The 23784-nt window shown below is 36.1% G+C and overlaps 3 protein-coding genes across 3 annotated transcripts; 2 read left to right on the forward strand and 1 right to left on the reverse strand.

The window, feature by feature from the left end:
* The first annotated feature begins 538 nt into the window (after positions 1–538).
* Positions 539–9105, forward strand: LOC148232623 (phenoloxidase 2-like). The gene is made up of 13 exons (XM_088191796.1): positions 539–3178; positions 3250–3442; positions 3510–3612; positions 3684–3804; positions 4469–4674; positions 4739–4852; positions 4919–5063; positions 7233–7397; positions 7475–7603; positions 7671–7855; positions 8260–8402; positions 8467–8699; positions 8770–9105. Exons 1-13 carry the CDS (start codon positions 3068–3070, stop codon positions 9001–9003), a joined length of 2082 nt encoding a protein of 693 aa, XP_088047922.1. The 5' UTR covers positions 539–3067; the 3' UTR covers positions 9004–9105.
* Positions 9106–11840: 2735 nt separating this feature from the next.
* On the reverse strand, positions 11841–14955 carry Sse (extra spindle pole bodies like 1, separase). The gene is made up of 13 exons (XM_088193298.1): positions 14747–14955; positions 14536–14670; positions 14387–14468; positions 14141–14328; positions 13905–14078; positions 13703–13842; positions 13531–13646; positions 13120–13462; positions 12887–13055; positions 12692–12827; positions 12421–12588; positions 12206–12351; positions 11841–12128 (listed from the first exon to the last, which is right to left on the reverse strand). The coding sequence occupies exons 1-13, from the start codon at positions 14838–14840 to the stop codon at positions 11971–11973; spliced, it is 2049 nt and encodes a 682-aa protein (XP_088049424.1). The 5' UTR covers positions 14841–14955; the 3' UTR covers positions 11841–11970.
* A 713-nt stretch (positions 14956–15668) lies between these two features.
* Positions 15669–21878, forward strand: LOC148232625 (RRP12-like protein). The gene is made up of 13 exons (XM_088193297.1): positions 15669–15864; positions 15929–16293; positions 16364–16663; positions 17626–17709; positions 17777–17929; positions 18017–18252; positions 18314–18428; positions 18490–18654; positions 18790–20767; positions 20838–21005; positions 21077–21239; positions 21501–21635; positions 21715–21878. The coding sequence occupies exons 1-13, from the start codon at positions 15729–15731 to the stop codon at positions 21824–21826; spliced, it is 4110 nt and encodes a 1369-aa protein (XP_088049423.1). The 5' UTR covers positions 15669–15728; the 3' UTR covers positions 21827–21878.
* The last annotated feature ends 1906 nt before the right edge of the window (positions 21879–23784 follow it).

Below are 23784 nucleotides of genomic sequence, written 5' to 3' on the forward strand. Positions count from 1 at the left end.
GAAAAATAAGTAGTTGATAAGAAAATTGTGTACTTACTATTATATTCCACATATCGCTGCTACAGGAAATCATAAAGGAAGTACTAAAACCAATAATCATTATCACGTATCCTGTTTTTACCGACAGGTTTTAATTAATATTTATATACATACATATATTTGTATGCACGCACATTATTATGTATAAAACCGTTACGTTGCTCGACGCACGTAAAAATATGTAGAGATGTATTATTTATAAAACTTAAACGTTTCAGGATTCTAAATTCCCATTATCTACTCTTCTGCGTTATTTTTAATCGATTGTATTTTATTTTCAATTTATCGGGATCGCCCATAATCGTCGCGTTGCAATTAATTTGTACGAGATCCGCTAAAACTACATTAAACTGATACAACGAAACGGCGTTTATGGTTTCTGCTAATCTCGATCCACTGACACTAATTTAATGTTGTTTTAAGTCTTTGCACTCTGGTGTACAAGTGGATGTTATTTATATACGTATATTTTTATAAGGCGTTTGATAAAGTCAATCACGATTTACTTATGAAAAAATTAAATACAAAAGTCAATGGACGTATAGGCACTCATCGTAATCCACAAATAGTCAAGAGAAATGTTTCAAAATACTCGTATATAAAAGCAAATTTTCCCATAAGAAATAATGGAAGCGTATTGTGCCACGCAAATTTTTAATAAAAAGACCCATGGCGCCATTATACAAATTTTGTGGTATAATGTGTATTTTTTATGTAGGGATGATAAATTATAGTTAATTTTTTTTATGACATATGAATCTAATTTAGATTGGCAGTCACCGGTGACTGCCGTGGCGCCAATATATAAAATGCAAGAGACACAGATATGGATTAAAGTTGTTCAAACTGTGTACAGGCTCTGGGTATACTTATAGCATACATGTATGTGTACTCCAAAAAAACACAAATGTCGGGATCAGTGCCAACACATATTATGATGACATTTTCTCAACTAAAACTTTGTAAAGTCCATACAATATGTAGCGATAACTGGTACACAAGTTTGGATTTAGCTAATAAGCTATTGGCTAAAGACACACATTTACTTGGAACAATTAGAATTGATCGGAGAGGATTACCGAAAGAAGTTACCAGACAAAAATTGAATCGAGGCGAAATAGCTACCAAGAAAAATATAAAAGGCCTAACTATTTTCAAATGGAGAAACATGCGAAACTATGCTCTGTACAAAAAACAATATCGAGCAAAAGACAATAAAAAATAAAATAGGTAATCTGGTTGAAAGATTGATAATGATCCACGATTACAATCAAGGGAAAGCAACGGTGGATTTATCGGACCAGATGATTGCAACCAGCTTTGAAAAACAATGAAGTGGTACCGCAAATTGGGAATCGAGCTCCTTTTGAATACATCAGTAGTAAATTCTTTTGTTATGTTAAAAAATGTAACAAAAGAACAATTTACCATCGTGGAGTTTTGAAAGGAGCTCGCGATGTATCTTACGTCGTGCAAAGATTTTTCAGAGCCATCAACTTCGGTAATAACTAGAATACGATTAGCCATGAGTTATTTAAAAAATTTGCGCCAGGTACTACAAATTAAACTCTAAGTTTGGAAGAAAATTTGCGAGACATAAAACCACTAAGACTGTGTAACATACTGTGGAGGATGTGAGGGTCAACTCACTTCTGTTTATCGTGTTTCAATACAGAACATAGAAATGTTTGTATGTATAAGTTTGTAAAACCTATGACTGTCATGGCGCATTTTTAACAATTGATAGCTATGTTTAATTTATGTTTACATTGATAATATAATTTCTATTTCTATATAACTTTACACATAAATAGATATATTTAATTAATGCTAAATATGTTTTAATGCATACGTTATTTTAACCCTTTCGATGCTACGGACGTCAACATATATGTTCCACCAGTGCTATGGACGTCCACTGACGTCAACTGTTTTTTGAGCGTTTTACTAAAAAATATTGCCATCCCTGGAAAAAAGTAAAAAATCAAATATAAGATTTGGGCTTTATATATTGGTTTTTATTGTCGTCATGACACCTGCATACAAACTTCGCGAATCAGTGTTGCCATATGTGAAAAAACTCCCAGATCACAATAAATCGCCGAATTTTTTATCACTTTACCTCAATGAATAAGTTTAGTTTTAGTCACATAGATGCGTTTTTCCTTTGTCGTGACCGTTGTGTTCCTGTTTTTTTCTATATTATTAGGTAACTATTATGATTAATAATTTTTAATGCTTAATTGTAATATTTCGCATAAAATATATTTTCAGAAAATATGTCGCAACGGTGGTTAATATTTATATTTATATGTAGCATAGAAATGGCTAACGCATACCTATTAATACTTATTCAAAAAATTATATTACGATGTTAAAAAATACATAAAATGCTATTTTTGTCATGAGGCCCGAAAGCATTGTTTTCCCAGGGCCCGGATTCGCTCTCGGCGGCCCTGCTGATAGTCCAATGAAATTTTTTTCTCGTGGAACTTTAATTAGGAACATTTTGAAGTAGGGTTCTCTTGGTAGCCCCACTCCATGCTTTATAGATAATCTTGAGGCAACTGACGAAGTGAAAATTATTTTTTTAAAAGTCTCTGATGGTAAAATTTGCTCATTCGGTCACTTGAAAGTTTAAAGCGTCGCTGAAAAAGTGATTCGGTGTACACCTTTTGAAGTTTGAAATGACATTCTGATCCATGGGCACTTTGTAGAAAAAAATTAAATCTCCGGTCTGGAAGATAAGCAGAAGTATTACCCATAACTGACAAGACTGAGTGGCAAATTATTTTAAGAAAGTCCACTGTATTGAATTAATTCTTATTTTATAATTAAATTTATAATTTTTCATGGTTTATTAATATATGTAATTAGAGTTATTATAAAAAACAAGTAACCACAACCTGCGGTTTTGCACTCATCCACCAAAAATTAGGTACTTATAAAACATTGTATTTCTACGTGCCTTCGATCAGTCTAAGTAGCGATAGAGTCGAGACATTATTCGCATCTTCGAGCTTTCACGATGACGGCGAACAACGAGAGGCTTCAACTGTTGTTTGATAGACCCGCTGAACCTTCGTTCATGCCGAAGGGTAACCAGGGTGTCGCCTTCGACATACCGTCCGAATATCTGGTGAGATAATAATACACTAATTGCATTTTCAACTTTTTCCCGAAGGGTTGATTGTTAAAATATTTTTTCAGACCGAACGCTACCGACCTTTGGGGCAAACGCTATCGAATCGCTTCGGTGAAGATGCCACAGAGCACGTTCCCGTCAAGGCAGTGTCCAATATTGATCTCAAAGGAATCACACAGCTGTCGAGACAGGACGCCTTCTCGCCGTTGATACCTAGACACAGTCAAATCGCTTCGAGGCTCATCGACATTTTCATGAGTAAACCGCCCTTCGCCATCTTTTTTTAATACCGCATACTGATAACCAAACGAAACCCCTATTTCAGAATGTCCAGACACCGAGAATCTAACATCCGTGTCTCTGTACTGCAGAGATAGGGTCAACGCCGGTCTATACAATTACTGCTTAAGCGTAGCAATGTTGCACAGGTATCAATCATACGTTGAATTATCTCGATCGTTTCGATTTTTATTATAAAATATCATTTTAAACGAAATAGACCAGATACCAGAAACGTGCAAGTGCCGACATTGCTGCAGAGCTTTCCAGATCGCTTCATCGATTCTTCGGTGTTCCAGCAGGTCAGGGAAGAAGCTCAGTTGGTCGCTCCAGAACTAAGGGTAAGCTTTATTCCTTCTTGAAACCACTCTAAATTCTCCACGATTTTTCAAAAGACTTCCATCGACGAATACTATGTCGAAAATTTGCTAAATAATCAGCTTGAAACTTTAAAGTATAATACATACAAAAAAATTTAGTTTTCTACAATTTTTAAAAATGTTTCATTAATAGCTAAATCCCTTAATATTACAAATAATATTGTTAATTCTGAGCCATTTTTTTTTAAAAGTATTTTTTAACTACATAATATTATTATGGATATAATAGACCGCTTTTCTGACCAATTAACAATTATTATAGATATAAATATTTTAATTGCAAGCAATTTAATAAATGCTGATTAAAAATCTTAGGCAGAAAATTTATCAAATTTCTACTAATTTTGCCAAAGTCAAAAATGAAAAAAGATAATATAAATTTAAGACATCAAATTAATTGTGAAATTTGCAACTGAAACATGTCAAAATTCCATAACTTGGAAAGAAACGTTTAGCAATCTTGACGAGGATATTTATCTAACTATTTGTACTTTACTATCTATTAAGTTTACATTACCGAAGGCGACGTTTTAAAAATTATTCATCCGTCGCATTGTAAATTTTTTTTATGAACTTTTCTTGTATTAAAGTATAATATAATTGTTTTTATATTTCCGAACTACAGACTCCGATCATAATTCCGAGAGATTACACAGCCTCCGATTTGGACGAGGAGCACAGAGTGGCGTACTGGCGTGAAGACATCGGTCTCAACATTCATCATTGGCATTGGCATTTGGTGTATCCTTTCGAATCGACGAACAGAGCTATAATTGCCAAAGATCGGCGCGGTGAGCTTTTCTACTACATGCACGAGCAGATTGTCGCAAGGTATTGAAATATTTTTTAGATAAATCTAAATTGAATCAAACTAAGTTTCGAGTCTGCATTTTAGATACAATTTCGAGCGCCTCTCCAATACGCTTCCGAGAGTTAGACCGTACAATAACTTCAGAGAACCGGTTAAAGAGGGATACTTTCCCAAACTGGACACCATCATCGCGTCGAGGTATATAAAACGCCAGGAGACGTCGCTGTTTTTTTTACATATATTATATAATAAATCATTTTACAGGGGATGGGCGCCGCGCCAGGAGAACATGAACTGCAGGGATCTCAATAGACCGATCGACGGGATCATTATGAACATACCTGATTTTGAAACATACATCAGAAGACTTTACGACGCAATCCATACCGGTCAAGTTATGACCGGTCAGGTTAGTATTTGATTTTTTTGTGTAAATGATGTTATATTTTAATTCCCGCGTATTTAACACATTACGGTCCGTTCACGCGTTTTCGCGTGATAGCGTAATTGGCGGTCAATCTGTTCGCGCGTTTTCGATCGATAAAAACAATGTAACATAACTTGTAAAAATAATGCGCTATAGGGTCGGCACGTAGATTTTTACGCTTGTGTGCAAGGCGGCTAACAAAATATTTTAATACCCAATACAATACAAAATAAAAATACACAATACAATACAAAAAGGAAAACAGAAAACTAACAAAGTCAATAATATTCTAAATTCGATTAATACATTTGAAAATAATTATTCGAGGTTATAGTTGTAAATCCATTTTAGAATTGATTCATGTGTATTAATAACTTCAATTTTGCAAGATCAATTCAGTTTTAATTTTTGTCACTTCGCTCGGTAACGAGCGTTTTAAAGCACGATTTTATTGATTTTGACGTGGATTTTTGACTTCTGAGAAGGGATAATTGTTTTTTGTGCTTTCCTAAAGGGCAAAATTCAGTTTGGATATGCTCATTTATTGTAAGTATGTTATAAAAAGTCTTAATATAAATACTATATAATACTAGACCGTACGATTTTATTGCTTTTGACATGGATTTTTTACTTCTGAGAAGAGATAATTTTTTTTGCGCTCTTCTATTGCTTAATATCTAAATAATACTAGACGGGACGATTTTATTGATTTTGACGTGTGTCCTAAACACTTTTTTAATTTGGCCAGAAATATGCATGCCATTTAATGAAATACTATGAATCTTAATGAAGTCAAAATATTTAAAATACGACCATTGGGTGACCAAATTTTATCTACTAGACGCGACTGAATGACCACCTTCTGAATCCCACATCTGAAGCTGCTCGAGCACCAAAGGGTTGTCTACTACGCCTTTGAGAAATTTCCAAAAGTGTTTAATTATATAAACACTTCTTGAGTTGACAACGAAACGTATCCTAGCGCTTCCATATGGAGAGATAGTATCTGTATTCCTTTATGTATAAATATGCTGTACATTTTCTAGCCGCAATTCATTACATTGACTCATTACGCTTGAAATCCATATAATAGAGCCAGCTTTTAGTATGCCGCGGACTAGGGCATCATAAAGAGTGCGCAAAATTTAAGTATTCCTGAAGTAGCGCGCATATCTTAAGATAAAACCGAGCATTTTTATCGATCTGCTGTGAGTCTCTGCAATGTGCAGGCTGAATTTTCAGTGTTTTTCGATAGTCACACCTAGATCCTTAGTAAAGGAAGGCCTGTCTAAAATATATCCGCCGAGATAGTAGGAATACTCCGAAAATAAAATTGTGTAACATTTATTTACACTGAAATGCAATCAATTACAGCAAGTCCACTTTCATAAAGAATTGAGATCCTCCTGCAGGTCGAGGGAATCCGAAATCAACTGCACTCTCTTGAAAATTTTCAAGTCATCAGCATATAATTTATTGCTATTTATTGCTATTTCTATGTCATTGATGAACAATAGAAACAGCAATGGACCCAATTTGAATCCTTGCGGTACTCCAGTAGAGGTCTTATATTGTTTTAAAAATGAGTTTTCAAACTTGACGAACTGATAACTATTGGTCAAGTAATTTGAGAATAGTTTTATGAGATTAGATAATTTTTTCACAAGTAAATCTTGATTAGCTTTATCGAACGTATATAACGTCTATTTGTAAACCAGAGTCCAATGATCTCGAAACAAAGTTGGAGAAAACCATAAGGTTAGTGACAGTAGATCGAGATTGCACATGCAATGATTAAAAATGTGTATACATATGTAGTATAATTTCAAATAATTTGTGGGAGCCTAGATTTGTTATGGCCAAAACTTGGCGGCACTTGAGTAGCACTGGCGTGATGGTTATTCTCTACACTGGCAATCTTCCGGGCGTTCGGACGCGTCGTCTCGCGTCCGCTTTTTACAATGTAAACAACCATTAAAATTCAATAAAACATTACTGCAGCGGTTCAATCTGTGTCTAATAGCCACCCGTCGCAAAACAGATTGAACAAGTTTTGGCCATAACAAATCTAGGCTCCCACACGTGCTGAAAGCAACGCCAATTAGATACATGTAATTCGGTATGCAAATAATATTTTATTTTCACTATTAGCAAAGCGGTCAGACGATAGAATTGGACGAGGTCAGAGGTATCGACATTCTCGGGAATCTAATCGAATCGACTGATCTCAGTGTCAATCGGAACTACTACGGTAACGTCCATAACTTCGGGCATCTGTTTTTGGGCTACTTGCATGATCCTGACGGCAGATACTTGGTCAGTTACCGGTACCTTATGAAGTATACTTTATTCGTTCGAGCGTAATTAATTCATACGTTACCCGTTTATTACAGGAACGCTTCGGTGTTATGGCAGATCCTGCCACAGATCTCAGAGATCCGATTTTCTTCCGTCTCCACGCTTTCATCGATGCCATGTTCCAGGAGTACAAAGGCACAATTCCGCGATATTCGAGAGCTCGCGTATGTTTGTTTTAAAATATGTTGTTTTTTCTATGTATATAATACATATTTAATTAATATTATATAGTTGGACAATCCAAATATCATCCTACGAGATGTGGTTCTGCAACAACAAGGTAACAACGCTCCCAACGCCTTGGAGACATTCTGGATGCAGACCGACTTGGATTTGTCAAGGGGTCTAGATTTCGTTAGAGGCGGAGGAGTGTACGTTAGATACACTCACTTGAACCACAATCCGTTCACATACAGGTAATACGCATACAATGAACATAAAAACCTATACAATTATGAATATTCACTCAGTAGGAGGATGATATTGACCATAATCTTCCCGTAAATTTCGATACGCAATTTGTACAGAATTGTTATGTATGTAGAACGATTTGAGCGGTAATTAAGCGATACATTTCGTAAATGTGTTGTTACTAACTAGCATTTAACACTTTGAACACGCGTGATTGTTGACAGCTGTATGATTTACAGTGCTGCCAATATACTCGAATTGGATGAACCTGTACATGATTTTTATCACAATCACAATGTTATGGTTAATAGCGCCGTAATTTTGAATACTGCAATGTTAATTTATTTAAACTGCAAAACTTAATTCCCAGTTGGAAGAGAAAAATACTAAGATTAAAAAATATTTTCAGAATAACGTATAACAATACCGGTGCAGCAAAAATGGGCACTGTGAGGATATTCATGGCGCCGAAGAACGACGAGCGAGGTCTACCGTGGCAAATGAGAGAGCAAAGACTGATGTTCATCGAATTAGACAAATTCTTCACGACTCGTAAGCGTCCTCTTAGAAATTCGTATCGTATTCGAGCTCTCTTGACAATTTAAAAATTCAACAGTCCAATCCGGCGAGAACACTATTGAGAGGCGCTCCGACGAGTCTTCAGTCACGATTCCGTTCGAGAGGACCTTCAGGAATTTGGAAGGCGGCCGCAATTTAGAAGGGCTCGCAGCGGACGCTTTTAACTTCTGCGGATGCGGATGGCCTCAGTACCTTTTGATTCCCAAAGGGACTCCCGGCGGAATGCCTTGCCAGTTGTTCGTCATGATCTCCAACTACGAATTAGACAGGGTGAGAAACATTCGGTCCTAATTGTACATCTTGAATATTAATCCTTATAACCCTCTCCGTATCGCTTAAGGTCGAACAGCCGTCTCTCGACGGGATCTGTTCGGACGCAGCCAGTTACTGCGGAGTCAGAGATAGGCTCTACCCGGACATGAGATCCATGGGCTATCCGTTCGATAGAGTGCCGCAAGATAACGTCGGAACGATCGACGATTTCTTGACTCCGAATATGATGGTGAAAGATGTTACGATTCGCCACAACAACAGATCGGTATTGAATCCGAGGAACCCGACGAATAGCAACTGAGCAAAATACAATATTAATATATAATTTTATTGCATTATATTTTTTATATATAATATTTATGTATCTCGCATATTATTGAATACATATTCATTTTAATACAAACTTAATTTTATTACAAAAAAGTAAGCCGGTTCAAAGTTAAATAAATATAGTTTTAAATGCTTATACTAGTGGTTGTTAACCTTTTTGAAGTCAGGGAGCACTTTTGATTATGAGAAAATAATCGTGGAGCACCAAAAGCAAAGGGTAAGAAAAAAATAAAAAAACATACAGATATTACTTTTATTACAATTTAAACGGATTACATAACGGTTAAGAAATATTAATTAAATAAATATAATATATATGTATGTACATTTAAAGTTTACTAACCCTAAGGGATGTGACTTCGCAACCATTAAGACATCGGTGGAAATCGGTAATATTTTATTAGTTAAATCTACATATTGCGACAAAATATGATGGGCAAGCTTGTCATTCTCCGAGCAGTGGTGGAGAAGCTGGCGGAGGGATGATGTCAGTGAGAGATCTTCAGAGGTCAAGCAGCGACGGTGTAGTGAAAGTTGGTACCTCTCTAGTGATGGTCGTTCGTGACTGTTAGGTCCTCATCTCCGGCTCGTATCTCCTGTTGGGCCATGTGTGCGTGTCTGTCGTATCTGCCCTCTCCTCATTGGAGACCAGCTTAAGTATTAAGGACTGCAAAGCTTGCTGACAAATCACAATCATGCAGCGATCATCCAGCCAATCGTTGCACTCGTTTCTTAGAACAACGAAGTATGTATACGCCTCTAGAAAGTGACATTAGTTTGATGGACATCTTTCCGAGGACTAATTGTGTAACGGAAATAATGTGGCATTGCGGTGCTTTTTGTCTTCCGGTGATATATTGTTTCCCGTGACCGTTTCACAACAAACAAATATTTTTTCAATGCATCGGAGAATAATTGCGTGTTATTTATGTGAACCCTTTTTTCTATACGTAACGAGGGCTTTTGTGTGGTCCCATTCTTTACATTCTATTGTCTAATTCATCCATATTATTACGAATGGTCACCCTTGGTTGCGGTCATTAACGCGAGTTTCAAGAATAAGACCCCACATAGATATTTGTAAATATCATAGCTAAAAATACTCAAATTAAATTTATTCGAAGCGAAACTCATTTAATGTGATACCTAAGCTTGTCAACTTTTGCAGGTTTCAGCAAAAGTCGACAAACTCGACTATAATGTAGCTACTCTCAAGTCTTTCGCGTTTCTTAGTATTTATATTGTTTATTGACAATAAACTGAGCTCACACATATATGAAATTGATAACTGTTAACAAGATTATAGGTGCTCTTATGAAGAGTGCTGGATTTCGTCATTGAGTATTATAGAGAAATTTATTTTTAGAGTATGCTCCTTTGACAAGGTAACTAGTTTTTCTTCTTCTTTGTATAAAAATAACTCTGTGTCAATCCTGGCAAAGGTATTTTGTCAGGGACGTAATTTAGGGGGGCAGGTGAGAGAATTTGCCCCCCTTGTATTTGACAGGAAAAATGCATGTCATTTAATTAAATACTATGAATCTTAATGAAACAGAAATATTAAAAAGAAAGCTGAAATGACGTTCTTGATTATTAACCAGAAAATCTCAGGTTATCCCTAAAGAAAATCTAATAAAAACAGTCTCGAATCTATCCCGAAAATATTTTTTAAAATATTTAATTTCAGCGAAATGATATTAGAATACACTGTTACCGGTGGATATATTTTTATCAGTGAAAATATAATTTATTTGGCAGGTGTTAGTAATTTTATATGATTTCAACTTTTCTATACGTAGTAATAAATATATACATACATTTTAACTTTCATAATTTATTTACATGCAATGAATAAATGTAACGGTGAATGTGTATTTTTCAGTGATATTATAATTTCACTAGTGAAGTCCAAATACATTTTCACCAGTAGATATATATATTTCTACTAGCGAAAACATAATTTAACTGATAGGCGATAGTGAAATTATATGCTGCTCTAAAATGTTTATGAAACTCAATTTCACTGTTTTGCTGTTCAGTCCTAAATATAACCTAATGAAAGTTCTGAAACTAATTATAGTTTTAGAACTTTCATTAGGTCAAGTCCAAAATACAGATTTTAAAAATATTTATTCCTTTTTATTATTTTTCATCAATTTAGTAAAACTTTTTTTAGGGGTTGTCAATCACCTAGGGGTGATTGACCTCGCGGCCACTGATATTCAAAGTGGAATCTAGTAAGACTTTATTGAAATATTTACGGTCATTCCAGATCGTCTCTACGCGTGTGTCGGTGGGGGCGCTTCTGCTGGTGACTCTGACTGTCTATCTCTTCTTATCGGAGTCCGAGCTTATATATTTTAGAGCTAAAAGGTTTGCTGGCCAATCGCATATGTGCAGTGATCTTCCAGCCAATCGCTGCAGTCCCGTTGTAGAACGGTGAAATACGTCTACGCCTTTAGAAAGCGACGTTCGCTCGCCCTAGGTCGTATTGCATTTTTCGGAAATATCACAGATGTGGTGATTATGATATCCGTGACCGTTTCGTCTCAACGGGATTCTCTTAACGACAGAGAATACTTACCGTGTATTGTCCCGCAAATCCTTTACGCTATTATGTCATTTATCTCCATTGTCAGTCATTAACGCGGGTTTAGGGTTTGACACAATGACCCTTTCAAACGTGGTCATCTGTGTGTGGTCGCTACATTTTAATACTTGGGATAAATTTTAAAACATATTTCTCAAGAGTGTAAAATAAAAATGACCAAAAATATCGTTAATTTTAAAATTATTTCAAAGACAAAATTAAAAACTGAAGAAGCTTTATTGACTAGGTAAAAAGGTTGAGTATTACAAATGTTGGATGAAGTTCAATTTATAGCTCGGACCAAATCGTAACCGACTTTAGCTGAACGGGACAAATATAAAATAAATACTAAATATTATAATCTAAATGTATACGTATAGGCAAACCCCTCGCTACGATACTAGAAGCGGTCATGGTATATGTGATATAACGTCTCGCAGCGGCGATGGCTTTCAATAAATCTGGCTCTTGTTTGACGTTCTCTTTACCCACATATTTATCGGGATCTGTAAAAAAATCAATATAAAGAAAAGTATTCATCAGACAATTCACAAAAAGTAATAATATAAAAATATCATTATACCTATGATACCGTGACTCCATTGTGTTTTATCAACGTTGCCCCAATGTTTGAGCGTCTTAGACGGTAAAAATAAAGAGAGCAGCATCGAAGTAAATTTATCCACTTCGTAATCGGTGACTTCCCAAAGCATGCCGATTACGGACGGACTAAAAATATGCATTATTTATTATATTTATAGCCCAGAAAACCGTATTAGAGGTCGTTAAAAGTATTACCATTTAGCTATGTGAAAGTGAGAGTGAATCGGAATTGGTAAAAATCGCGCTCCTTGATAGCGCAATCTGACGCTTCCGCATCCGCTGAGTACTGCCACCGATTTGACATTGCCGAGCCTCTCGGCAGTTCCGCCGATATATTGAGAACCATCACCGTGTCCGCAATATCTAGAGCGTAAATGCCGAAATGAAATTCGGTCCATTCGCCGACGAAGTAACGATGACAGAAGATACGATTAAATATGAACAAAAGGCTAGTCGTAATACTTACAAAAACACATCAGATTCCATTAAACTTCTCTCGTACATATCCAGCGGTGGTTTTATGTTTTTTACTCCGTTCCAATGAGGACACCAGTAGCTCACGAACGAGCTGATCCTTTTCTCCATTTTGCTCAAGTCGCCGCCTACGATATAACAGCCCGCGTCATGAAAATTTTAAGCATTACTTCAACGTTGCACTTGCCTGGATTAATAAGATAATTTCCGTTGACCGGTTTGAGTATATAATAACCGTCGCGTATGTTGTTTTCGTGTTTTTTGAATAATGCGTGAGCAAATTTCAAACATTCCATTCTGGTCACGGCTTGTACCGAGAGAACGGGCAGTAATTCCCAAGGAAAAGTATCTAGTTTCTGAAATATTTTAATAAATTACAATAAGTTTTGAAATCGCTTATAATTCAAGAATAGTATTAACCTCGTCTATTAATAAAATCACAGGATATCTCTCGGCGATCTTCAGTCCTTTCAGTTGGCTTTCGGACTTAACGTCGTCGATAAAATCTAATACAGTCTTTTTGAACAATTTGTATTCGATACTGCCGGTGATTATTTTTGAATCGCATTTGATGCAAATATCTTTCACTTTAAATTTAGACTGACATTTATTACATTTATTACAGCCGGTCGAATCTCGGGAGTTTGAAGGGGCGTATTCAATATAAATTCGACGAATGCATAACGACGCTTCGGTCTTCGAAACGTGATGAGAAGCGCTGATTAATTTTTTTATTAAGAATCTTTGAGTGGACGAAAGCGATCTGTAATTAAATCGACATTGAAAAAATAATCTCTAGTTATCGTGTATCGTGTAGGTAGTTTAGCGTACTCAAAATCGTTACAAAACTCATCGATTAAATTATTCAAGATGTCAGATTTTATTTGTCCAGTTAATAAACAACGCCAATATCTTAACCAGCTTCTATCCATGGTCGAAATGACGCCCTGAAAAATTATTGGTTTTATAAAAGAAAAACATTAATGGAAGTGAAAAACTAAACCTTCATTCGAAGATCGCAATCCGATCGCTTTTCCCAATATTTTTCGAGCGAATTGTTGGTGATTCGTAAATTGTTATCGATCACGAATAAGTTCTCTTCGATCGTAGATAATAGTTCGACGAATAATTGTTTTTCTCCATCTAAAATAGCATAAGTAGGCGTAAGAGAATTAAACGTTAATTTAGCAAGTAAATAGTAATACATTTTATCTGTTCCGGAACTATATTAATAGTGAACGGTGGGACATTTTCTTTTTCCAACATATCGTTCTTTAAAACGGACACGTAAAAGTCCTTCACTGTAAATTTAGAAACTTTCATCGTCTGCCATTGTTCAGATTGTTCATAGCCCGCCGTGAGTTGAATGACGGTCCATTCTATAAACGTTTTAATAAATATAAAGTTTCATATAAGTTATAATGATATTAAATAATTGTACCTTTGGGAAGCTCGTCGAGTGTTTTTCTTGTTTGAACGAGTCGCTCGTCGTCGTCGTCGTCGTCGTCCAGGTGTCGTATGTGTACTCGATCTAAATGTTTCTCGTTAATTTGAGTACGGTGTGCGTTTAAACCGCTTTTAATAATTTTGGAATTTTCCTCAGATAAATATGACAATAATTTATCAGATCTAAAAACAAATGAAAATTATCAAAATATAAGCAATAAACAATGCAATGTTAACTCACTTTATATCCGCATTAATGTTCAAATGGTTATTAATTGAGTTGACTTTTTTAGAGCAAGCTTCCAAAATGGCCTTTTTGTTATCTACGTGCATAAAAATGAAAATGACACAATCTTAAAGACATAAATCGCATACTTATATCATACTCACTATCGCAGACGGTTCTTTCGCTCCGAAACTGAGCCATCGTTCTAACCGAAGGAGCGATCGCTTCGATTAAATTATAAACAGCTTCCGAGTCTCTTTTGGCTTTAAATAAGGCGCTGGCGTTTAATTTTCGTAAACCTGCGCACGCGTCATGACATAACAATTACAATTTAACATCACACAGACAAATCCAAATAAACATTCCTACTCCTACTTTGATATGTAGCTCCGTTTGGATCACCCGATTTCGAGCTTAACGCTGTTTTTACTTCTTCTAATAACTTTTCAAGCTTACTGTCGTCTTCCATACTTGCATAGAGATTTGTGCCTTGCGTCAGATTTAAACTCAACGGACGTCAAACGATCCAAATAACTAAGACGGTCATAACACACTGTAACTCGACCGTTAAAATTAATTAAAGTATGTAGGTACTACAAAAAAACTGTAACATAATTTATGGAAGTCGTTTTAATGCAATAATCTCTTATTGGCTTTTATTTCATTTGTGAAATATTAAATAAATTTGCTCAATCAACATTTTGATGTCCTTGACCTTGACCTTGCGAAATATATTTGATTGAATCATCCGAAACAAGTTGTAATCGATGTTTCAAACAATCCAAAAAAATTGCGATATTTGGACAAATATATTCCTATTTTTAAGCTTAAGCTTCCAATTCCACCAAATCCACAAATATAGTATTTTTATAAATTTTCATAAAATACAGATTTACTATCGAGCCGGTGCAAACATATAGCAGCACATCCTTGCGTTTTCTAACACGTCAGAAAAATATCTCTTGTCATATTTTTAGAAATGTTATTGTTTAAATTTTCAATTTTAGTTTAAAAAAATGTATAAAAAGTAATAGCAAAAATGTTTTTGATATTAAATGACGTTCCACATACTATCATCTTATCTTCATCTGAAAGTGACATATATTTTACTTTTAAAAGCAGCCAAATTTAATATATACAAATTTAAACAGAACAATCATTGAACCCAGTAGTATTTTAGTAATAAACGATACAGTTTTATTTTTGGAGAAGGTTAGAATTAAATCGGCTGATTTATTTGTAAGAAAAGCATTATTAATGTTGAAACGTCAAAATAGCAATGGCCGAGATTTGATGCGTTTCGATCGTTTCGTGTCCCACGTGCTTGACGTGCTTGACGTGCCGCTCGTCGTCCACCATGGGAAAATTTCGTTCAAAGTTGAAGGGCGCTACGAAAGGGCGCCGTTGGGGAAAAGGGCAATCGTCCAGTTCTAATCCTGCCACCACCAGACATCGCGACATAGCCAGATCCAAGTTGATACACGAGAATCTAGGTAAGGTTATGTTTTGATTTATGATTTGACATTAACGCCAATTTACTAAGTAATACTAGTGCAGGAAACGACAGCGGGCTCACGAGAAACGCCCTAAAGAAGCACGATGCCATCCATATATTCGGCCACGGCCTGGGAGACGTTCAAAAACCTTCCGCCGATAACGAAATGTCAATCGCCAAGAGCCTTCGAGATATTTCACTGTGCGACGGAGAGGACGACGAATCCGAGGCGAACACCTACAAAACGTTTCAGACGTTCGCTTCCGACTGGAGCGCTTGCTCCAACGCCAGTTTTACGAGACTCCTGAGAGGTTTCGATCCTAAGTGCGCTCTGCACAAGGAGATGCTGGCAATTCTGGCGGCTATTACGGAAGTTATAAAAGAGAAGGGAGGCTGCGAGACTAGCACTGAATATTTTGCAGCATTGGTACGCACAACCTGTTATTTTTTTATCAAAATATAATATCAAATTTTAATCATTTTACATTCAATTTTAGATGGAAACGTTAAAAGTCACAGAAGCCGACGATAGTTTAACTGCCATCCTCTCTCTGTTATCCATGGGATTAAAATCTGTCCCTAGAGCCGTTTTAATAAAACAATTTTCTGAATCCGTTTCCATATTGGTAGAACTGTTGGAAAAATATTCTGAAAGCGACAGTAATGTTATATTGAGATGTATCATCGGATGCTTATCGATATTTCTTAGAGCGCAAGACTATGCAACTTGGAGTAATCAGTCTACGATGAAAATCTTTGAATCTCTTTTAGTTTTCACCATACATTCCAAGCCAAAGGTATATATATATCCAGTTTTCATTTTTTTTAACCATTTTAATAATGAAACTTGAAAAAATATATCTGTTTATTGTAATCACTTTTGACAACATGCGACATCCTCATCAAAATTTTTCAAAAAGACGGAGGTTTTTAAGTTCTCCTCAAACAAGAATTCCGAGATGGTTTTTGAACAAAAATTTCCCTGAATACATTTTTTAGGTCCCATACAATTTGTCTTTTGTTTTCAACAAAAATGATATTTTCAAAATCTGGTTACCTTAATTTACGTAAAAGTTTGTAGTATAAATTAACAAAAAGTTATTGCCCGAAAAACTTATAGTTTATTTATACGATTTAAAACATGTTATCCTATTTGCTGTAATATTGTTATATTTCACAAAAACAGACTTCTTTCAGAATAATAATTACAGTTTGCGAAAAGAAAGTCAAATAGAAAACGCTTTCAGCTGTTAAACTTACCTTTCTTAATATTTCGCTGTGTCATTTCTGCTACTTTAATTCTTAGAAACTCTTACATTCAACATCAAATTCCCGCTGTTCTAAAACCCAATCTGTGTAAAAAAAGCTGCGAACGCACGAATCGACAATTCCGGGTCTTTGGCCACACTTTCACTTACAGCAGTAATATTCTTGCACAACAATAATGCATAGGCCTTACCCTATCTCCCTAAAATGTTCATATATTTATGTGAATCTGGCTTGTTAAACTCGATCGATCAATGGTATGTGTCAAAAATATAAGATTTAATTTTATGCGGGCCTCAAAAAAAATCACCTCAATCATTTTTGTTCAATTAGAGATGCTGATGCATGCGGCTCGCAAGTCCACAAGTTTAACAGGCCTGATGTAGATATATGAACAAAAAAATAATACAACAAAGTTTTGCTCCAAATTATTTATGATTTCACTTTACACCTGGGCGTTTCTTATATTGATAATTTTAATCGTTATTTTTAGGTAAGGAAAGCTGCTCAACATGCAGTTTGCGCTATTCTACGAGGGAGTTCCTTTATGTTGCCTTCGGACGATGCTAATCAAAGAGTATGACGCTGACGATGTTTCTAATGTTTACGTTTTATAATTTTTTATATGTAAATCTATATTTTAGGTTATTAAACTACATCCAGCGGCAAATAGAGTAGCAGCGATGTGCATATCACAAATGAAAGCTGAAGTTTTATTATCGAGCCAGACTACCGTGTTACATATACTGACTCTGCTGACTGACGTGTTACCGTTTTTCAGCAAAGATTGTATTAAGGTATTATAATCACTATTTCGACAAATAGTTTGTCAACGCGTTATCTTAAGATGAATCTGAAGTATATTATTTAATTATTTTATTTAGGCATCGTGTGAATCTTTGTTATCGTTGATGACTCAAAACGACATCATCGTCAAAACTTGGTGCTTAAAAGCTCTCCATTCTTTGTTCGTCGACTCGAACGAATCTTCGCATCTGACTGCGGCCCTCGCCGTTCAACTCGTCCGAGCTCTGACGGCTTACCGACCGAGCGCTTTGGACACTAGACAAGTGTTAGCCTGGATAACCGTCGTTCAATATGCATTTTTACGTTTGGCTCGGTGAGTCACTACAGCGTTTAAAAAAGAAAAACCGAAGACCTAATTACCGTTATATTTTCAGATTGGATTTAGCCATCTGTATGTCGGATTTACCGAAGTTTGTTCACATATGTGTTTCGGAACTGTGGTTGTGCGATAAGATCGACATCATCTCGACTACGTCCAACGCTTTAAAGGTATCGATCGATTTTGGAATCTTATGTTGATAGTTTTTATTATAATGATACATATTTTCAGGCTATTTTGATAGATTGCGTTAAGCCGGCTTCCGATAGTGAAGAAAATTCAATAAAGTACTGGAGTAGTATGGAATCGATATTCAAATCGATCAAAGCAGGTTTAGACAATCCGTTCAATCAATCGACGAAACAAGTCATCTTGACTATCGGAGTGTGCTTCGAGGTGAGTTATTTGAATACGATACTCGTTAAAAAAATTCAATAATACTCGCGCACGGTAAAAATATAAAAAAATCAGTAAATAGATTATTTATCTGTAACTACGTCGGGGCGTTTCTTACTATAGTTTATCTTATAGGTTGGAAACGATCATATAAAATCTCTGTTGGCTCCGTTGCTGAAACATCTCAACGAGAGGCGCGAGAGTATCAACTTTACTTTGATCAAAGAAATGGAGTACGCGACGGGCTGCGCCGTAAAACACCTCGGTCCTCAGTTTGTACTCGAATGCATCCCGCTGAAAAACTCCAGAGACACCGTCAACTTGGACCGCAGCTGGTTATTGATCGTCCTGAAAGAAAAAGTGCAGAACTCGACCCTAAAATTCTTCACCGAAGAAATTCTCACTATGGCGTCCATGTGTCGTAACAGATCTAAGTTGGCAGCCGGTCTCAAAAACGAAACCGAAGCTCACACGTACGAATTGCTCTGCAGTCAGCTTTGGGCTTTATTACCCAACTTTTGCACCAATCCTAGCGACGTCAAGGATAACTTCAAAGGTATAGCTCGTATCCTCGGAACCGTCATCAAGGACAATAAAGATTTCAGACCATCCGTCATGCAAGGATTGAGAAAATTGATAAACTCTACGGCTGACGTTCCAGAGGATTCGGAAGAAGTGTCCAGATTCGCTAAGAATTTCTTACCGCTGTTGTTTAACGTTTATATGACGCCGGGAACGAGCGGTCACGATACTAGTCAACATTTAGCCGTTTTGGAGACGATTCGAGTCTATCTGACTATCGCTCCTCAGAATTTACGCGAAGAGTTGTTCCAGAATTCGTTAAAACGTCTCGAGTGCAAATCGGACTATCCTTCCAGAGAATCTCTATTGGATGTCATCGGAGCGTTGGCTCTGTATCAAAGCGGCGATAAGATATCGACTCTTTTCGAAACGTGGATTTTTCCATTATGCGAAAATACCGGCGAAGATTTAAAAAAGATTGTCAAGAAGAAGAAGAAAGAATCTAAATCGGGAACGGAAGATGATAAAGTCGATTTGATACGTAAGAAAGACGAAGCGAAAACAATCGAAATGGAACATAAGAAAGCTTATCGGATCTTAGAAGAGATCTTCAGAAGCGATAAAGAAAATTGTAAAACGTTCTTGCTAGAAAATCGTAAAAAGATGCAGAAGATGCTAATGCAGTCTCTAAATAAGTCGGCTGATAATAGCAAGGCTTCCAGATTGAAGTGCATTCAATATTTGATCAAGTCGCAGCCTAATCTAGACCACGAGAGCAAATTGCTCAAGACCGCTCTACCCGAAGCCGTAGTTTACACGAGAGATATCAATAGTAAATGTCGACAGTGCGCCTTTGACTTGATGGTGACGATCGGAGAGACACTTCAGAGCCGAGACGACGGCTTGGATCACTTCACCGCAATGCTGGAGACGGGCCTGCAAGGCGCTCCGAATATTATCACGGCGACCGTCTGGTGTTTAGCGACGGCAATTTATAATTTTTCCGCCGCTTTGGGAGTGCACAATTTGCAAAGGATAATGGAAAACGTATGCCAACTCATGAAAACCACCGACAGACAGGTTGTCGGCGCTTGCGTCGCTTTTCTGAAAGTCTATACGAAGACTCTACCGTCGCCGCTGGTCGCCGGTAGTTTGCCGATCGTCTTCAATTCTATCGCCGAGATGTGTGACGACTGCAAAAGACACACGAGGACAGATTTGGCCAATCTACTGACGAAACTGACGCGCAAATTCGGAACGGACACCGTCGCCGCCCTGATACCGGAGTCCGACGTGGGAATGCATAGGAAGTTAAGGTACACGAGAAAGATGGATTCGAGAAAGAAGAGGATAAAGGAAGCCAGGCGAACCCAGAACGACCGAGAATCGGACGACGAAATTCAGATAAAGGGATCGTCGAAGACTTTAGAAGAGATCCTAAAAGACTCGGACTCGGAGTTAGACGTCGACGACGACGAAGATAATAAAAAACGATCAAAATCAAACAAGAAAGTGAGTCAAACGTGGATACGCGAAGACGAGAATAACATATTGGATTTGATGGATCCGTCGTCGGCTAAGAATATCACGGGTACGACTATATTTTTGAAGTTGATTAGATTTTAATTTAAACGAATTATATAAGAATAATTTAATTTTAGCAACCAGACCGGTGATCGACGGCGAGAAGAACAGAGCGGATTTAGAAAAAACGAAGAAGAAACGCGAAATTAAGACCGCTCCGGACGGAAAGCTGATGTTGAACTTCGACGACGATTCGGAATCCGAAAACGAAACGCAGAAACGACACAAAGACTCTGACGATTCGGGTATCGTTTCATAAAAGTGAGCTTATACGTAAACATTTTTTTTTTCTGAGCTGTTGATTTGTATCAATCAGACGAGGATAGCGACGACGACGCATCGGCCGCGGAAACTATGCTCTTGTCCGCCGGCAGAAAGAGGAAACACGACGATATCAAAAGTCAGAAGAGTGGGAAAAGTGGCGTTTCTTCATATTCGAGTGTATCGAAATATAAAACTGGAGGCAAAGGCATTCATAGGTAAAGTATCAATTTTTATATAGCGTTTTGCAACTTAACGAGGACGGAATTCTAAGCTAGTCTTTTTTCTATAGTAAAATGTTTACATATTTCATACGCATCTGTTTTGACAATCGAGGTTTTTCTTCCGGATTCCATCTACAGTATATTTATAAAAACCCGACTTGTCCAATACCTATCGAAATATTCAGCACTCAAAACTTTGACACAAAAAATACTTTGGAATTACTGCAGTATTAATTTTTTGAATCAATTTTTCAGGAATACTAACGCTTCAGTGAAATCCGACGCAGGATCGGAATATCGCTCTAAAAAAGCTAGAGGCGACATGAAGAGAAAAGGAAAACCCGATCCTTACGCCTACGTACCGCTCGTCAGAAGCTCTCTAAACAAGAGGTACGTATATAATCTAATGACGGCGCATATATCCTACGCGCTAGGTCTGCAGATATGTAATGCGTTTATATAATTTCAGAAAACGCATGAAGAACGCCGGTCAGTTCAATAGCATCATAAAAGGAGCTCAAAAAGGCGCAGTCGTGGGTAGAATTTCTAAATCAAAGATGCGAATCAAATCGAAGAAATAAACTGAAAATATTCATCTATATAATAGAAATAAATTCATATTTAAATATAAAAGTATTTCATTTCCATGGGGCTATTTTGGCGGTGGGAACTTTCGACTTGTGTTTTAATATCATATGTACAATTTGGTTCATTCTTATTTTTTTTTTGTTTGCTTCTCATTCGAATGACAGCTATGGCAAAAAAAATTTTGCTCAGGATAAAAAAACGCACACAAAATTTCACAGATACTTAATATCAAAATTAACAGGACGCTGAAAAAATTCAATTCAGAACGGAAGATGCGAAGGCTGAAAAAAATCCAAGACTAAAATAAATTTACGGGAGGTATTTATGCTCAAATTTTATCTTGACGAATTTGTCACTGTGAACTTTTTTTATAAATATATTAGGTGAATCGAAAGAAGTTTTTGAAAACCATCGAGGAATTATCAGAAAAGATCGGCTGTCCCCAATCAGACTCGGCAAAAACGTAGGCAAGGAGTTTAGGTTCCGCACGGTGTATCGCCGTCGGTTATGGATCAATGTGTGAATTCGTTCTTAGTTGTTAAGCAGATTTGAAACCGATTCATTTCTGAGATAAATTGTTACTGAAGACGAAAGACGGATCCTTCATAGCAGTAGTGGGAATTTATCCAACTTGCGATACTTAGATAATTGTTTTTACAAATGGACCCATTAAATAAAATAAACGTCGATTCAGTGTCGTAATTTGGAAAATGTGTGGGTAGAAAAATATTTATTTATTTCGTACAGCAATAATGTTAGGAATGTGGAGACTATAGCTGTTTTGAGAGTATACTTTAAGATCAATCAGATATGAAAATATTAACACTAGATTTACTAGGTTTTGAAAAATAAAATTGGAAAATTATTTACAGACAACACTAGACATTTAGGAAACTAAATTCTACGGATTCTGGCATAGGTAAGGCTATTTACTTTATTTCACATAAAATTTCGAATGTCAATAAAACATCAGAAGGTGAATTTATTATATCCGGACAAAATGCATAAGCTTATCTGAAAAACAAAAATTAATTACAAAACGTATCAATGATATCTCAATTACAAAAAAATGCTGAAAAGTTTAGATAAAAGCGTTAATATCAGGGATACTGCTCAACTTGCAATATGTATAAGAGGAATAAACGACAAATTAAAAATAATTGAAGAATTATTGCGTCAAGTCAATGAATGCCTTACGCTTAGGCTTGGAAAATAGTAACAACAGATAGTTGCCAAAAATTAATAGGAAAAAAATCGGGTTTGTAAAAAGAATCAGCGATCAAGTCAAATCAGTCGATCCAAATAAAAATGTATTTTTGTGCGACATAATTCATCAGGTTTTATGCAAGAAAGTTTTAAAATTGAATTATGTAGTAAAAGTTGTAAACTTTATTAGAAGCCAGTCGTCGCCACTTTCTATCATTTTTGGATAATATTAAATCTGAACGTGGACATTCCATATTACTCACACAAAGTGTTGGAGCTTGTGAAATGTTTCTAATCAATCGCTAACTGTCGAGTTGGTAAAACTACTCGACCGCTTTCCTAATATGAAATAATTGTGACAGAAATTTTTCGAAAATTATTTCAGGTATTCGATTTCAAGATTTTGAGAAATTGAAAATTATTTTAGTTTACTTTTGACATAGAATTATATTAGAATTAATTTAATTACAATGCGATAATCTTATTTAAAACAATGGCAATTTTAAATGCTGAGAGATTGAAAGAATTAAAAATCAAGCAAAAAAAAAATATGGTCGGTTTGACGCACCAGTGTGAAAGATCTGAAATGAATAATAACAAATCGAGAATAATCGATCTCAGATCTCTGATGAAAACTTACATTTTAACCAGTGACTTAAATCCTGATTTAAAAAAATGGTTGAAAAGTAACAGCATTTTCATTCATCTCGTTGATGTAAATTGCATGTTATATGTATTTTTTAAA

Source organism: Plectrocnemia conspersa, unplaced genomic scaffold (assembly GCF_051122295.1).
Source record: "Plectrocnemia conspersa isolate PC_06_02 unplaced genomic scaffold, ASM5112229v1 ptg000009l, whole genome shotgun sequence".
In the NCBI taxonomy this organism is placed as follows: domain Eukaryota; kingdom Metazoa; phylum Arthropoda; class Insecta; order Trichoptera; family Polycentropodidae; genus Plectrocnemia; species Plectrocnemia conspersa.

Bases quoted from the DNA above. Each gene is read 5' to 3' on its own strand.
- Sse (XM_088193298.1), bottom strand. From the start codon at position 14,840: ATGGAAGACGACAGTAAGCTTGAAAAGTTATTAGAAGAAGTAAAAACA. The intron at 14,079-14,140 runs GTACAATTATTT...AAACGTTTATAG, and splicing joins ACTCGACGAGCTTCCCAAAG to AATGGACCGTCATTCAACTC. The intron at 12,589-12,691 runs GTAAGTATTACG...TTTACGCTCTAG, and splicing joins ATGGAATCTGATGTGTTTTT to ATATTGCGGACACGGTGATG.
- LOC148232623 (XM_088191796.1), top strand. From the start codon at position 3,068: ATGACGGCGAACAACGAGAGGCTTCAACTGTTGTTTGATAGACCCGCT. The intron at 4,675-4,738 runs GTATTGAAATAT...TCTGCATTTTAG, and splicing joins CACGAGCAGATTGTCGCAAG to ATACAATTTCGAGCGCCTCT. The intron at 5,064-7,232 runs GTTAGTATTTGA...TTTCACTATTAG, and splicing joins GTCAAGTTATGACCGGTCAG to CAAAGCGGTCAGACGATAGA.
- LOC148232625 (XM_088193297.1), top strand. From the start codon at position 15,729: ATGGGAAAATTTCGTTCAAAGTTGAAGGGCGCTACGAAAGGGCGCCGT. The intron at 16,664-17,625 runs GTATATATATAT...CGTTATTTTTAG, and splicing joins CCATACATTCCAAGCCAAAG to GTAAGGAAAGCTGCTCAACA. The intron at 17,710-17,776 runs GTATGACGCTGA...TCTATATTTTAG, and splicing joins CGGACGATGCTAATCAAAGA to GTTATTAAACTACATCCAGC.